This window comes from Pseudonaja textilis, chromosome Z (assembly GCF_049901715.1).
Source record: "Pseudonaja textilis isolate UNSWEBS1 chromosome Z, rPseTex1.2, whole genome shotgun sequence".
Taxonomy (NCBI): domain Eukaryota; kingdom Metazoa; phylum Chordata; class Lepidosauria; order Squamata; family Elapidae; genus Pseudonaja; species Pseudonaja textilis.
In genome coordinates this window covers 77,393,034-77,410,281 of record NC_142008.1, presented here as the reverse complement: position 1 = coordinate 77,410,281, position 17,248 = coordinate 77,393,034, and the positions used below count along the sequence as shown (strand labels likewise).

General features: G+C 42.2%; 1 protein-coding gene across 8 annotated transcripts in view; it reads left to right on the top strand.

Annotated features, from left to right (window-relative positions):
* The window catches only part of TNS3 (tensin 3), a 171,844-nt gene that overhangs the window by 23,052 nt on the left and 131,544 nt on the right, over nt 1-17,248 (top strand). For 7 of the 8 annotated variants that reach the window (XM_087916678.1, XM_087916672.1, XM_087916675.1 and 4 more), the window contains one exon: nt 4,056-4,093. Coding sequence is in view for 1 of the 8 variants with exons in the window: in XM_087916675.1 (XP_087772801.1) it covers nt 4,056-4,093 (38 nt within the window). In the remaining 7 variants the exon portion in view is untranslated. Of the gene's footprint in view, nt 1-3,767; nt 3,790-4,055; nt 4,094-17,248 lie in introns of those variants that run through there. The other variant, XM_087916673.1, reaches the window with a different exon arrangement.

Genomic DNA, 17,248 nt, shown 5'->3' with positions numbered 1-17,248 from the left:
ATCAACCACTTCCTTGTGTGATACTTCCCATTGGGGCCCCAAGCCAAGTGGTAGAGCCAGATATTCAAGTTTTTCGGGACGATCAGGATGGTGGGAGGCAATCTCATCTCAAGGGGCAAGATTTCATAAAGGGCCAAGGCCACAGCAGAGAAGGGTCTTCTCTTGGACCCCACCAGTGAAATTTCTCTGACTCATGATATCTGCAGCAAGCTTCCTCTGCTGGCACAAGTGGGGCAGGCCTATTCCATAGGGTTAAGAGTTAAGTTATCCGGAGCCATGACATGCAGGTGACGATAAACATCTTGAATTGCACTTGGGAGCAAACCAGCTGCCAGTACACCTTGCAGAACAATGGTGTAATTTGGGCAATGTAGGGACCCTAAAGATTGCATGCATTGCTGCACTCCACAGAGTTTGAAGCTTTCAAATGCTCTTCAAGGGTAGCACTATATAGATCACATTGCAGTAGTCAGAGTATGAGATGAACAGAGTTTGAATGACTTGCTTTAAATACCAATCATTTTAGACTTTCAGTTGAATGCTAAAGTCTGGCTTCTGAAACCTTTCATTGTGTGGTTGTTTTGCAATGATTTGTTTCAATTTATATAAAGGTAGTCCCACTCAGAAGGTTGAGAGTGCAATCCTAGATATTGGCAGATGTTCTCTCCTAGGGCGCAAAGGAAAAAAAATGTTGTGAATTTCGCATGGTGTCAGGAAGGGCATCTGGCCAGTAAATGCTCAGCTCCATCAAGTTGCCCCAACTCTACCTCAAATTAAGGAACTACAGAGTTGTAAAAATGGAGTAGTCTTGAGATGTGACTGTACTGGAGCCTTCCCATTATGGTCAAATGATGAGACAATCATTAGGTGAAACATCTTATATAATGGCCTCCACATCCCTATTTTTCCCAGTGAATCATTAAACGAGGGTTATTAAGCAAGAGGCATAGCACAGGCCCAGCCTCACCTTTCTCTTCCACCACCACCCTTCTCTACCATTTCCATGCTCCACTTCCTGTGCATAATTCCAACAGGCCTTTTCCGATTCCCATTGGGTCCTCCCAAGCCTTAGGTCTGATTCCCATCACACAAAACACTTTTGTCCTCACTTATCTTTTAAAGAGCTCCAAGGCCTTTCAGAATGCTGGAATTCCTTACTTCTTTGCACAGCTGGTGGAATTCTGAAAGCAGCTGCCATTTTGTGCCACCCACAGAATGGCGGTTGCATTTGGACACTGCCATAAGTTCTGGGAACAAATTTCTTCACTGCCATAAAAAGATCTGTGCAGTGGTATGGACACATTCTGCAGCATTCAGAAGCTTCTACAGCACTATGCAAACCTCTCTAAAGCAGTAAAACAAATCAGTTTTGTCTGGCATCTGCCAATTTCTTCCTGCCTGACAGTGAATAAGACAAAATAGTGGTTGAATGTGGACCTGTGACTTGGGGATACATAGACTCCCTCCTTCTATAACAGAAGTGTCATATTCTATTTCATTGAGGGGCTCATCAGGGTTGTGTTGACCTTGGGGTATGGATGGGCATGGCCGGAGTGGGTGTGGCCAGGGTGGACATGACTAGCTTGAAGTCACTCGTGTCAGGGGGCACCTGTGGTGGCCCAGGTGGGGCTGGGGGGTAGCCCTCTGCCAGGGAAAATGGAGTCCAGGAGGGCCATGTACAGGCCTCCCAAGCTCTGTTTTCTCTGGTGGATGCACTGTGTGCTGGTCCTTCACTATTTTCAGGGTAGTCCTGACAGCCAGATCTAAGCACCCCGCAGGCTGGATCCGACCCGCGGGCCTTGATTTGATACTCTATAACATGAGGTAAGTGTAGTGAGGATAGGCTTGCAGGGAGCAGACTCGAGCTCAAGGTTCCAGTGGGGTGAGATGAGAAGAGAGAGGTGGGAGGGCACTACAGTGGCTCTGGTGTGTTATAATGGTGAATGACTGCAGGTCTGCAGCATAATTTCATAATTTTGGAATGGATTGTATGTAACTTGGGGCGGGGGGTGTCTGTTGTAACTTCAAATGTTCATTAAATGCTCTGTTGTACCTCAAGGACTTTTAGTCAAACTGCTGTACCTCTTTCAATAAGAGGTTGGACAGCCATTTTTCCCGAATGCTGGAGCATGGGGTTGACTAGAAGATCTCCAAGGTCCCTTCCCATCCTATTATTTTATATTCTATATTTTTAAAGAGGCCTTAGGTTCACTTGCTCCTCAATGAACCCAACTTGGAGCTGGCCTTCTAAAGAGCAGTCAGGGTTGATCTCTAGGACTGATTTATTTGATTGCCTTGCAGTCCACGGCACTCGCAGGAGTCTTCTCCAGCATAATAGTTCAAAGGCCTCAATTCTTTAGCGCTTAGCTTTCACAACCATAAATTGCAACTGGGAAAACCATAGTGTTGACTATATGCACTTTTGTTGGCAGGGTGATGTTTCTACTTTTTAGTATGCTGTCTAGATTTGCCATAGCTTTCCTCCCCAGGAGCAAGTGTCTTTTAATTTCTTGGCTGTAGTCCCCATCTGTGGTGATCTTGGAGCCCAGGAAAATAAAATCTATCACTATCTCCATTTCTTCCCCATCTATTTACCAGGAATTGAGAGGTCCAGATGCCATGATCTTAGTTTTCTTAATGTTGAGTTTCAAGCCAACTTTTGCACTTGCCTCTTTCACCCACATCAAGAGATTCTTTAGTTCCCCTTTACTTTCTGCCATTAGAGTGGTATCATCTGCATATCTGATGTTGTTGATACTTCTCCCAGCAATCTTAATTCCAACTTTTGATTCATCTAGTTCCGCCTTTCTCATGATGTGCTCTACATATAAGTTAAATGGGTAGGGTGACTATGCAGCTTTGTGAACTCCTTTCTCAATTTTGAACCAATCAGTAGTTCCGTCCTGTTCTCATTTTTGCTTCTTGACCCATATATAGGTTTCTCAAGAGGCAAATAAGATGGTCTGGTAGTCCCATCTCTTTAAGAACTTGCCACAATTTGTTGTGATCCACACAATCAAATGTTTTAGTATAGTCAATGAAGGAGAAGTAGATGTTTTTCTGGAACTCCCTAGCTTTTTCCATGATCCAGCATATGTTGGAATTTGATCTCTAGTTCCTCCAGCTCTTTGAAATCCTGCCTGTACTTCTGGTAGTTCTCAGTCCACATACTGCTGGAGCTTAGATTATAGGATTTTGAGCATAATTTAGCTAGCATGTGAAATGAGTGTAATGGTGCAGTAATTTAAACATCCTTTGGCATTGCCCTTCTTTGGAATTGGAATGTAAACTGACCTTTTCCAATCTTGTCACCGCTGTTGAGTTTTCTAAATTTGGTGGAAAATTGAGTGCAGTACTTTTACACTTTTTCAGTGCATATAGCCTCCCTTGTATTAGTCAATTAAGAAAGTTTCCTGTTGGAGAGGAATTTGTATATGTATTATTTACATGTATTATTTGAATCTGCTCTGCTAAAAATTTCCCAGTCATTCCAATTATGAATTAACAGTTTGGGGGAAATTTTTTCCCTTTAGTGTTCAAGAACCTCATCTTCTAAATAAGAATTGCAACAGATATACTAAACTGTTTCCTTAAATTCAGTTTCCTGAGTTGCAAAAGCAATTTCAGTCTTAGATCAAGTCACATGATTACATCACTCATGGTCACTTGAGAGTCAGTAAGAATTTATGATTCAGTAAGAATTTATGGTCTTCAGGAGCTTCATTGGTTTTTAACTACTGCCTTGGAAATAAATTACAATTCAATTACTCTGACTATTTTCTGATATATGTGAGTGCCTGATTCTGATATATGTGAATGCCTAACCTCATATAGAAAAAAGAACATAGAGAAGTTTTAAAAGGAACTACTTACATGATTATAAGAGAAGGAAAAAATATAGATTCCATTGGTTTCTCCTAATTCAAAGAAATGGCTGAACATCCACAGTATTCAGTGAAAGAGAACTTTCGGAACTGAATGTACAATTATAATCTGATACTTTTGTATGTGTTGTATTACTTTGAAGTAATTCCATTTTTCTTTTTTCTTTTTAGTTTGCAAATATTTCTGTCACAGGAAATGTGAACCAAAGGTAAGGTTTTGTTTTTCTACATTATTAACAGTGTTAATTCAGATTCAGAAATGTACATTCCCAAAGGTTTTTTGGTTTTTAACATATCAGTATTTTGAGACTTAACATGCAATGCAACATGCAATGCAATTACAAGTTATCTAGGACAAAGAATAGAATTAAAGGCAGTAAATTAATACATAAAAGATAATAATTACTTTCAAATGTGTCTTGATTTCTTGTAAGGTGCAAGGGAAATTGTTGAACAGGAGAGTGAAAAGTGCATTTTGGTGCCTGTGTATGCCAATGTACCTTGCATATGTCTCTCTTTTTTAATTTATCAGGTTTTATTTCTGCTTCTGAGACTTTTAAAGATAATATCTTACTTGAAACACAATAATTTAAAATTAAAGTGGACATTTGTACACACAAAATATTTTGTTCCTACCTAATAATTTTAAGTTTCTTTTAAGATATACCTTAAAATGTTTTTTCAGTTGTTACTCACTGAAAACTAATAATATAGTATATTTAAAAAACTGATGTTTGGTCTAATGTTTAAGGCATCAGGCTACAAAGCAGGAGATTGTGAGTTCAAGTCCCATCTTAGTCAGGCTGGGTGATTTTGACAGTACAAAGTTGTTGTTGTGGAGACAATAGGAGGAGAAAAGATGCATTGCATATATTCACTCCCTTGACTTATTTGACAAATGAAAAAGAATTATTGTCTTCAAATTCCTGGAAAATTACTCATAACATTCTATTCATGATGGTTAGCTACTTTAATCATTGTGAATAGGCGGCTAGATAACCTCTGCTGAATATTGATAACACTTTTTAATCTACATTACATATTACTTATTTCCCTTTTTCTCTTCTTGAGATGAAGCATTCTTATTGTGAAATGTGAGGGTAATTTGTTTGTGAGAACAGAAATCTTAAATGCTGCTTTTTTTCCTCCTGGTAAATTACCAATGCATTTTTTCTTGTTTTAGAAATCTCTTTTATCATTAATTGCTCATAGATAGTTTTCAAACATCTAAAATGTAAAGTGTAAGAATTGTTTCTGCAAGCTCACTTAGGTTTTTTTTTTAAAAGGAGAAAAATCAATGATATAAAATATACCATGTCACCAAATGCCCTTTTTTAAATGCCAAAAGATACGTGTGTGCATGTGCGTGCGCGTCTTATCTCAGGTCTTGACAACATGCACTATAGAAATATAAAACACATTGCTAGTACAATGTAAAATTCTTTGATTGAATTTTAGCTTTAAATTTAATTTTAATATTTAGCAATTGACTATTTTCTTAAGTTTGTATTGTACTAAGTATTTTAGTAATGATTTTCCAAATATTAATAGCATTTTGTTTTAAATGTATGTTATTACAATTTCTGACTTTTAATGTAGAATCATGTTTATACTTTTCAATTTAATCATTTTCTTTATTTTCCTCTTTTTATACATTATAGTTTTATTTTTCTCATTTCTTATATTATAGCTATTGTCTTTTTGATAATCTTTATATATATTTTTTAAAAATATGGATAATGGGATCATTGATGCTGTTTTTAGTACCATTCTGATTTAAATAGATTGTTATTTCATTGAATGGAAATAATAGCACTTTTCTGTTTTCATCGCACAAAATAGGTTGAAATTACTAGTTTCTACTTTTCAATTTTTTTAAAAAAAAATCACATTTATCTTGCAATCATAATTATGCATTTCATCTAATTGTTCAATCATCTCGGGAATGCTTCAATTAATATTTTCCAGATGTTCAAATGTTACAATGGAGGAAGTAAATTTTTTAGCTCAGTTAAGATATAAACAGTTTCATTATTTCATTTGTGAAGAAGAGAACAGGTTGGGCTATGAACAATTCTTTGATTACTGCATGTGTCTATGGAACATTTTTCTGAAAGAAATGCAATGCTGAAAATATTATTGCTGTATTTCATAATGATATACAATAGGAACAAATTGTTGGTATTGATTTTGCAAACTAGGAAAAATTATATTCATGGTAATGAAGTACAATTCTTAAAATAAATTTAAAGATTGGAAGGACAGAATTAAAGTGAAAATTTCAGGATACAAATGTATTCTTAAAAGAAAATCTGGAAACTTAATTCTGCTAATAATTCAGTAGATAGAGGACACAACTATATGCTAGCTTCTTTGCAAACTGTTATTTTTATGCATCATAACTCTTCATTCAATCAATATCAATCAGAATAGAGCTGGAAGGGATCTTGGAGGTCTTCTAGTCCAACCCTCTGCTCAAGCAGGAGACCCTATACCAGGGTCTACTCTATTTCAAACTCTACTTCATTAAGGGCCATATCAGGGTTGTGTTTGTCTTTGGGGGCCAGGGCGGGCATGGCCAGGGTGAGGGTGTCCAGCTTGATGTCACTTGTGTTGGGGATGCCTGTGGCCCTCAGCCAGTGAAAATGGAGCTCTGTTTTTCCTGGCAAAGGGTTGCAGGAGGCTGTCATGGCCTACAATGGGGCCTGGAAGGGCTGCATGTGGTCCTCCCGAGCTCTGTTTTGCTGGCAGAGGAACCACAGATTGGTCCTTTGGTGTCTCCAGGGCAGTCCTGCAGGCCAGATCTAAGCTCCCTGTGGGCCGCATCCAGCCCCGACCCTTGAATTTAAGACCCCTGCCCTATATCATTCCAAAGAGTAGTTGTTCAGTCTTTTCTTAAAAACCTCCAATGATGAAGCACCTATAGTACAATTTCTGAAGACAAGCTGGTTAAACACCAATTGTGCTGCTAATTAAGGTGACAAACTTTTTTACAATGATAAGGACACAAATAAATTGGAGAAAAAAAACAAAGCCACTTGCGCATGGTGCATTCTTGCGTGCAGTGCACTCTTGCATGCGGTGCATTCATGCGCGCTGCGCACTCTTGCGCATGGTGCACTCTTGCATATGGCACACTCTCTCAAAACAATTCTGTGTGGAGCACATGCGCCTCATAATTGCATCTTACCCCACTATACCAAGCCTTGACGAATTGTCATGTCAAATACAAATACATCACATCACACACAATGGATCGGATCGGCATCGATCAAATACGGAGATTTACAGATTAGTCTTCAAATATCAAAAAGGAGGACATGTAGGAGGACACATTTCAAGAGAGGACAGAACTTACAAAAGGAGGACTGTCCTCCCTAAAGGAGGACGGTTGGTCACCTTATGCTAATTCTTTAAATTTCTTTGCTAGCTGTTTGTAATATCTTGTATTGTTTTCAGATTCATTGTTGTGTTATTGGTCCCCATGTGTAGGAGAAGAAAGAGATAGTAATCTGTGGGGTTGATTATTTTGGTAATAATCTCAGTTACATCTTTGAATTTTGCTCCAGAGAGACAATATGCCTCCCAAGATTGACTGCCTGGACTGCAGACTACAGTTTCTGTCCCCTGAGAATTGAATCTCCTATCACCAATATTCACCTTTTTTTTTCCTAGGGAAGTTTGGAATATTTTTCTTCCTATCATGGGAATGCTGGGTTGTGTCTCTTTTTTAGAAACTATTGATGAATGCTCTATTGTGAGTATCTGTATATTTTCTTCCATGGAGAGGCTATGAAAGTGATTGTTCAGTTCCAGAGGGGCTTCAATGGAATAAACTAGGGTAGATAGTTGGAGCTTTGGTCTTGGTTGTTGTTTTGTTCTAAAAATGACATGTTTCTATCAGTCTTGCTCTTTTGGTACATAACTAGGGTTATTTTTAGAAGCTGTTTACTTCCTGTTGTATCTTTTTTTTTGGTGTAGTCTTCTTGTTTAGGTTGGGATTTCTTGCTTTGTTCATTGAGTTTCAGAGTGGCTATAGTTGCTTCTAGGTCGTTTATTTTTTCTTCTAGTAATTCAAGTAGTTTACATTTGATACCTACATAGTTTGGGTCTTCTGTGGGCATAAGCTGAAACATATAACACACTTTGCAAGTCACTATAGTGTCAGTCTCTATTTCCATGACTTTTTTCTTTGTTAAAAAACTAAAAATGTCTAATAATTAAATATTTTGAAGTGTCAGTTTACAATAGTTTACAAAAGAAAATCATAATAAAATTATAAAAGGATACTGTAAAGTGTAAAGTGTTAATCTATCTGATGGAAACATAATCTAACCCAGCAACAAATAATCTAATAATCATTTTTGACAATTTAATGGCAAATAATTATTCCCTGAGAAATGCCTTCTGGAAAACCTCCATTTTTCCCATCTTCTGTAATTTATTTTTATTCATTTATTTATTTTTTATGTTGCCCATCTCTTCTATGTAGTGACTCTGTTCCTCTAATTTCTGACCTGAGCCCTGAACACGGGGCCTTTTCCCTATGGCTTTTACAGGTCAAAGTTAGCATTTGAATTGCATGCAGAAACTGATGACCAAGCAGAGCATGATCTATTGTTGTGAACTCTTTGCTATAACAATTGCAGCTAAACAAAAAACATTCTGGTTTATTAATATGCTACTACATTGGCTAGATTTATACTGACTTTCAAATTGTGAGGAGTTATCGCTGAGAATGAAGAAATAGTGAAATATTAGCTCATTTTTTTACAAAATATTTTTCTTTATATTCTAATCAAATGTATAAGTTTTCTAATTAAATTTGAAGTAGGATATATGAAAATATGAAATGCCTTTTAATATATATAATACCTGCATTATTTAAAAGTAATGAAGTTACTTCATTCATTACTTTTAAATATTAGAGCAATTTGATTCTATATGATGGATTTTCTTAAAAGCACTGAATGGCCACAATTATTTTTCAAATTCTGGAATCACATTTCAGCACTTTTTAAAAAAAAGAATAATCGTTTAATTTATTGTTGCCTTTAATCTGGTGAAATGACATCATGTTGATATTGAATTTAGGCCTGAAATTTCAATTGAAATTAGGTAGACCTTGAGACAGAATTGTATGTTTTCCAGACTGAGGACTATATTTATTTATAAATGGAAAAAAATGGATGATACTGAGACAAAAATCAGTATGAAATTAATTTAATATGTATTTGAATACAGTTCACATGCTTACTTTATTTTTTGATGTTTTCCCTTTAACAGTTTTTATTTATAGCAGAATAATGCCATCTTGTGGTCTGCATAGAGCCTTGGATTTTCTTTTAAGCTGCAGAGTTGAAGTCTTCCATGATTTCCTGCATCAGTTATAGATTGCATATTATAAATCTTCAGTTTGAAGGCAGTGAAAACATTTCTCATTCAGAAAAAGCTTTAGAGATTTTGAAGCTGAACAATGCCACTTCCTGCGTGTAAAGAAATAAATGTATATATAGTCTGTTCTTTTTCAGAAATGCATGAAAATTTCTCTTTGGCATTATTACAGGGAAGATGGTCTAAAATACTGTTTGAAAAATGTGCTTTTTCATATGAATCTGCGGGTACTGAAACAATCTATTGCTATTTTATTGTGCCATCAATGAGATATTTGTCAGCTTTGAAAGCCATATTTTCTTAGCAACTTCCATGCTGCCACATTTTAGTGCCTGGGAATTTGGGAGGGAGGATTTTAGAGAGAGGTGGAAGTTTAGACATACTAACGTTCTTCTTCTGAGTCAAGGACAAACCATCCTGCACAGGGGGAAGGAGTGGTTGGAGGGATGCGCCCAGTTGGGGCGGATGGTGATTGGACTGTATAATGGACTGATGGGTGCAGGGGATGGATCTTTGAATTTCTATTGGGAAGGGAAAACCCGGAACTCTCAGATTCGGGTTTTCCCAGATGTGCCTACATGACTACTCTAATAAAATGGAACTTTGAAAAAATGCCCGTTTCAGAGTTTATTGGGTTGGAGTTGTTAGTTGGAACACTGACACATTCATAATGTCTATATTCTGTCCCTTTTACATCAGTACTTGATCTGATAATAACCTTTTTTTCAGATTGTAAATTGTTTATTACTAAGATCTTAGAAAAATACAGTGTAGCAGCCATGAAAATTGGACATTAATTAATGTAAGATCTACCAAAGTTGTTAGCATACATTTTTATACCAACTATTACAATTGCTTGTATTATTCTATCTTTATGTAATGGTTGTTTTTAACCATTTTCAGTTATAGCAATAGCACTTAGACTTATATATTGCTTTATAGTGCTTTACAGCCCCCTCTAAGCAGTTTACAGAGTCAGCATATTGCCCCCAATGATCTGGGTCCTCATTTTACCTATCTTGGAAGGATGGAAGGCTTGAGTCTGGTGGGATTCGATCTGCCAAATTGCAGGCAGGTGGCTGTCAGCAGAAGTAGTTTGCAATACTGCACTCTAAACAATGCACCACCAAGGCGCAGTTATGCTTTCTATCTCTGGCTTTTAACTATAATGAATATTCATTCATTCTTATTTTTTCTTATAATTCCCTAAAAGGAATATATAAATGAAAAATCTTGGTTTTCAATTGCTTCAAGCTTCAGGGGAAATTGGCATCTCTCATCTTATTTGAATCCCATTCCCCTGCAAAGGTAAGAAAAATGAAAAACAAGGGCCCAGTGGGAACTTTCTGTAGAGCAAAAGTACATGCAGAAATATTACCAATTTTACTTGCAATTAATAGAGTGATTAAGAAAGTTGTGGCTCACTTCTTTTTCTTGTGCCATATCCGTCATCAGATGCTGGTGATCATGTTGGCAATCCTATTTTTATCAAAATAACGAAAAATGTTTATCAAAACAAAAAAGTGCTGCTGAGTTTTGTCCAAACCAGTCCCTTAGATTTTGAAGCCATTATTTTATTCTTCAGGCTGGACCTCGTTAGTCTTCAATCTTTCTCTGGAGGACTAAATGAAGTATTGCATATTTTTCTGGGTGTCTCATCATATGTCCAAAATATTCCAGCTTTTGCTTTTTAATGATTTTGATGATTTCCCTTGGTTTTCTGATGCTAGTTGTCTGATGCTAGCTAAAGCATAGAAGTCAGTAGCAGTCTTTCCCAAAGTGCCATTCTCCTGAGACTGGACATGGAAAGTTCCCTGCTGTTGTACATTTTTTCTTTTCTTACTGATAGGGATAGAGATTCTTTACCTCCTCTCCTGATGGTCTCCTATCCTATAGCTAACGATGCTTTGGTTACAAAGCTGGATCTTCTCCCAAGGAGAGGGAATGGGCCTCTCTCTGACCCATACACTTTGCCCTCCCACACCCACCATGAGCAATGTGGCCAAAAAGAGTGAGCACAGTAGCAGTAGCCTTGAGGAGATAAGCGCAGCTGGGCGCCCCTCTGGGGAAATGGAGCTAGGCTGGGTTATGAGATCCTGGGGTCCTTAGAGCTTGAGGGCCAGGCTGGGCTCTTGGCCTCCACTGGCAAGGGCTCCAGGCAGCCCACACCACTGTCTGGGGGTCCACCATGTGACCTGAGGAGGACAGTGAGTTTTCTCTGGTGGACAAGTGTTTGGCACTCGCCCTGGTCCCATCTTCCTCCACTGGTGATAATGGATTTCCCCCCAGCCCTGCCCAGGCCATTACAAGTGCCCCCCCCAATGTGAGTGACATTAAGCTAGTCAGGCCCATCCAATCAGCTGTGACCACCCAGCCACGCCCACCATGAACATGCCCTCCCCCCAAGGTCAACCACAATCCTGATGCGGCCCTCAGTGAAATTAAGTTTGACATCCTTGGATTAGATTCTTGTGATGGCCTTAGAAACAACAATGCAGCTTGTTTTACGCCCTGCGCATCTGGCATTTGTCCATTCAGATTGAAAGATGAAATCGTAAATTGACCCAGTTATCTCCCATACTGTCAGACCTCATGAGTAAATTACTGTTATGTCTGTGGAACTGGTTGGGGTCCCCAACCAGGTCCGCTGTTTGAGCGGGAGCACCAGCAGCTCCCATTGGTTGGCTCCGTTTGACAGCCGGCTATATAAGCCGGCTGTCGAGCAGGGCCAGCCGTTGTCGCCCGCTGGTCTGCAAGTTAGCAAGCAGACGCGACAACCCTTTATTCTTTGCAATAAAGCCTGTTAGTTGTACGCTCTGGTCTCATGCCTCTTCCTTACCATCGCTCCACAACACTGGCGACGAGGATGGGATGGTCGAAGGCTAACCAGACGCGTTTATTCAAAGAGCTGTAAGTCACAGAGAGTGAAGCCACGGGCGCTGTAGCCGCGCCGCCCACGCCGCATAAGAGCGCGAAATTCAAATTGATATTGTTCGAGCTGATTCGCTGAAACGAGCCACAGGCGCCGCAGCCGAGGCCGCCCACGCTCACCAAGAGCGATTTTCAAAAAGAGCTACGCAGCCCAGAGAGACAGCCGCAGCGCGTTCTTTTTAAGAGCGCAAATTCAAATAGCGATTGAAGAAGACGAACCTGTTCTTTTCTCCACGATGAGTATTAATTCAGCATTCCCTCCATTCAAACCAAACGAGGAAACATGGGACTCCTACAAAAATCAATTCAGCCATTTTCTTGACGCCATCGGTTTAGCCGACGCTGCGGAGCATAGGAAGAAGTCCTATTTCCTGAGTTACTGCGGAGCCGCCGTCTTCGACACCGCTACAGCGTTAGTCGCACCCCGCGCCATCAGAAGCATCCCATGGGATGAGCTACAGGAAATACTTTCAAATCACTATTCGCCCAAACCGTCCCAAATAGCCAGAAGGTATGCCTTCAGGGTCAGGAAACAGGCAGAGGGGGAGTCGATCAACGAATACATGGCCGCCCTGAGAACAGCCGCTTTACAGTGCGGATTCAAAGAATATTTGGAAGACATGCTGTTGGACCAGATCGTCTGTGGGGTGAGAGACCTGAGACTCCAGAGGCTTTTACTGGCTAAAAAGGACTTGACTCTAGCCTTAGCCATGGAGGAAGCCCTGGCTGCTGAGCTCTCGGCCCAGTCAGCAGCTTAAATTCAGGGCACTCAATCTAAACCCAGCACGCCAACTGTCCATTCTGAAGAAGTAATCAGTGAAGATGACCCCACAGACACATCTGACATTAACCGCCTTAAACATCAGAAGCCTTCACAGGTAGGAGCGGGGCAGCGAAACAACTTCACCCCCAAACAACCTCCCATGTGCCTAACCTGTGGAGGCTCCCACCCTAGGGCATCCTGCAGGTTCAGAAAAGCCATCTGCCTGAACTGCCAAAAGAAGGGTCACATCGCTAGAGTCTGCCAAGCAGGGCGATCTTTACCTCAAAGGCCTCCACCACCTCCTAACTCCCAAAGGCAAGTGGAGGACTGCTATACCTGCTACCACGCTAACCATACTTCCCAAACCCCTGATAAAATTAAAATTTCTGTTTTCCTAGAAGGTAAACCCTGCAGGATGGAGGTGGACACGGGATCCGCGCTCTCAATCATTTCCTGGGATACCCTGAAGAGGATCCAGCCCAGACTGTCAAGGAAACAGCTACAAAGATGCCACTTGACGCTGCGGGACTACCAGGGCAAGAACATTCTGTCCTCGGGAAAGGCAAGTTCCTTGTTCAATTCCAAGCCTTTAAAGGCCATCTGCCTCTAGTGGTTGTTAATGGTACCCTCCTAGTCTATTGGGACTTGATTGGTTTCCTTCTCTCGGCCTTAGTGTAACCGGGATCCATGCTGTCTCAACTTCTGATGTAGATACACTATTTTCTGATTTTTCCGATGTATTTAGCAATGAGCTGGGTTGCTATTCGGCACCCCCATATCATTTTCAGTAGACCCCCAGGCAACCCCTCTTCGTTTAAAACCACGTAGGGTACCTTTTGCCATCCGTCCCAAATTGGACGCAGAACTAGACAAACTACTTAAGCAAGGGTGCTAGAACCCACTGATTTCGCTAAATGGGAGACCCCATAGTCACCCCACTTAAGAAAGATGGCAGTTTGAGAATCTGTGCGGATTACAAAACCACGCTCAACCGCTATCTGCAGGTCAGCGCATACCCTGTCCCCGTTATTCAGCATCTGTTACACACTTTCGAACCGGCACCATTTTCGCCAAGTTAGACATGTCCCAGGCATACCAACAGTTCCCTGTCGATGAGCAGACAGCGGAATTACAAACCATAGTCACGCACAGGGGGCATTCAAGTGTAGGCGCCTCCAATTCGGGGGTCAGCGTGGCCCCAGGCATTTCCAGTCACTCATGGAGAGGATTCTCCAGGGTCTCCCAGGAGTGGTCCCCTGCTTGATGACATCTTAGTCTCAGCCACGAACCGACCCCAGCTCATTCAGAGAGTCAGGACAGTGCTGGAGAGGTTTAGACAGCATGGCCTTAAACTTAAGAGGGAGAAGTGTGCCATCGCCACTAGGCAGGTGGACTTTCTGGGTTATAAAATAGACGCCTCTGGCATCCATCCCGTTGAGTCCAAGGTGAAGGCCATCCATGAGGCACCCACACCCACCAACAAGACTGAACTTCAAGCTTTCCTGGGACTCCTGAACTTTTACGCCTCATTCCCCCGCACAAGGCATCGGTCGCTGAACCATTACATAGGCTACTAGATAAAGACTCGCCCTGGCACTGGGGACCCAAGGAAACCCATGCTTTCAAGTCAGTCAAATCCTTACTCACATCAGAAGCGGTTCTAGTTCAATTCGATCAACGTCTTCCCTGGTCCTGGCTGCTGACGATCCCTTTTGGCATTGGGGCTGTCCTGAGCCACAGACTCCCCAACGGTTCCGAGGCACCAATTGCTTTCTTTTCTAGGACCCTTTCTCCAACTGAGAGGAACTACAGCCAAATCGATAAAGAGGCCTTGGCTGCAGTGGCTGCAGTTAAGAAGTTCCACGAATTCTTGTTTGGCCACCACTTTGAGTTAGTGACTGACCACAAACCTCTTTTAGGACTTCTGTCTGGAGATAAGCAAACCCCGCAGGTACTTTCACCCAGAATGACCAGATGGACCCTGTTTTTGGCCGCTTACTCATTCAAGTTAGTGCATCGTCCCGGTAAGAACTTGAGCCACGCGATGCCCTTAGTCGCTGCCCCCTGCCAGTTCCAGTCGAAGACCCAGCGCCTATCCACGCCATTTTTGAGGTCAACGAACTCAAGCTCCCAGTGACAGCCGAGGACATCGCGGCGCACTCAAAGAAGGACAAAATCATCGCCCAGGTTCTGGACTGGGTGGGAAGGGGGTGGCCGGAAACTCAATGTACAACTGATTTTGTCCCCTTTAAAACCCGCCAGCAGGAACTGTCAAAGTTGCAAGGTTGTCTATTGTGGGGAACAAGAGTGGTCATCCCAGCCTCCCTTCGAGTGCCCATCCTGAAGGTGCTTCATGAGGGTCATCTGGGCATCGTAAGAATGAAGGCCCTGGCCCGCAGCTACATCTGGTGGCCCGGCATGGACGCTCAAATCGCCAACTGGGTAAGCTCTTGCCAGCCTTGCCAACAAACCAGGGCTGCCCCTCCAGCTGCCACGCCCACCAGATGGGAGAGTGCAAACGCCCCTTGGTCCCGCTTGCACGTTGACCTGGCTGGGCCTGTACATGGCAGGACCTTCTTGGTGGTCGTGGATTCATACTCCAAGTGGATTGATGTAGCCTTACTTCCCACAACCACCACCCAGGCGATAGTTAAGGCCCTAACCTGTCTATTTGTCACCCACGGACTTCCTGACACGCTGGTTTCAGACAATGGCCCACAGTTCACATCGTGTGAATTCAGCATGTACACTGCTAACTTGGGCATCAGACACGTCCTTACAGCACCATTCCATCCCGCTAGCAACGGGATGGCAGAGAGAGCAGTTAGGTCAGCCAAGGAGGCACTCGCCAGGTTTGGCCAGGAGGATTGGCACTGTAAACTGTCTCGTTTCCTGCTCAGCCAGCACACAACGCCCTGCACCACCACCAACAAATCTCCTGCCGAACTTCTAATGGGGAGACGCCTTAGAACCACCCTGGACAGGCTACACCCCCACTACTGCCCAGACACCCCTTAGGGTCCGACAGTCTGGTCAGAGACTTCGCCCACAAGACCTAGTATACGCCAGGAACTACGCGGGGATCCGTTGTGGGTGCCAGGACAAGTCGTGTCAGTCACAGGTCCCAGGTCCTACAGGGTCCTCCTAGAGGATGGACGTTTGTGGCGGAGACACGTGGATCAACTCAGAAGGCGGTGGAAGGGCGCGACAGATACCAACCCATGCCAACCTGCCAGCGCCAACGACGCCTCACCAGTGCCTGACGCGGATCCCCTGCGGAACCTGGTTTTCCCTGACGAGCGAGAGGACTGGCGGGAGAACCCGAGTTCCGGCCAGAGTCACCACTCCAGCCACCGAGCGGCCCCGTTGACCAGCCGGACCTCGAGACTCAGCCGGGCCAACCTGAGCAGGGGTTTTCATCAGCACCACAGGACACTACGCCGGGCAAACCCGCGCCCCAATGACCGCTGAGGCACGTTCCGAAGACCAGGACTTGACACCGGCCGACAGTTCACCCGAACTGCGACGTTCTGGTCGCCAGCGAAGACAACCCTCGTATCTACAGGACTATGCATGTTCCCAGCTGGGGGAAAGGAGTGTTATGTCTGTGGAACTGGTTGGGGTCCCCAACCAGGTCCGCTGTTTGAGCGGGAGCACCAGCAGCTCCCATTGGTTGGCTCCGCTTTGACAGCCGGCTATATAAGCCGGCTGCCGAGCAGGGCCAGCCGTTGTCGCCCGCTGGTCTGCAAGTTAGCAAGCAGACGCGACAACCCTTTATTCTTTGCAATAAAGCCTGTTAGTTGTACGCTCTGGTCTCATGCCTCTTCCTTACCATCGCTCCACAACAATTACAAAAACAGAAAGTTTTCTTAATTGATTGTGAGCTGAGCAATTGAGGGGGTCATTTTCACAGCGGCAATGTAGCAGGTTTTATGGCACCAGAGACTTTCTTCATTTCTATTTTGTTTTTATTTATTCATCTTTGTAGTTAAAGGGAGACTTTTGAAGAAATGAGTATACTTTGGAGACTACTTCTGGAGCTATATTTATATGATACTGAATTATACTGAAATGTTTAGAATTTTTCCTAATATTTAACTTGTAAAAACTTAGAAACAAAAGAGAACAAATGCATTTAAACATGAAGTTTTTATTTTGATTTTTTAGGGATTGTAAACTAACAGGTCTGTGTTCTAGGATTACAACTTAAAGCTTTAAACTGATTCTGTCTTTTTTTATAAACTGCTCCCACTGATTTGTTGGACTTGTAAACAAG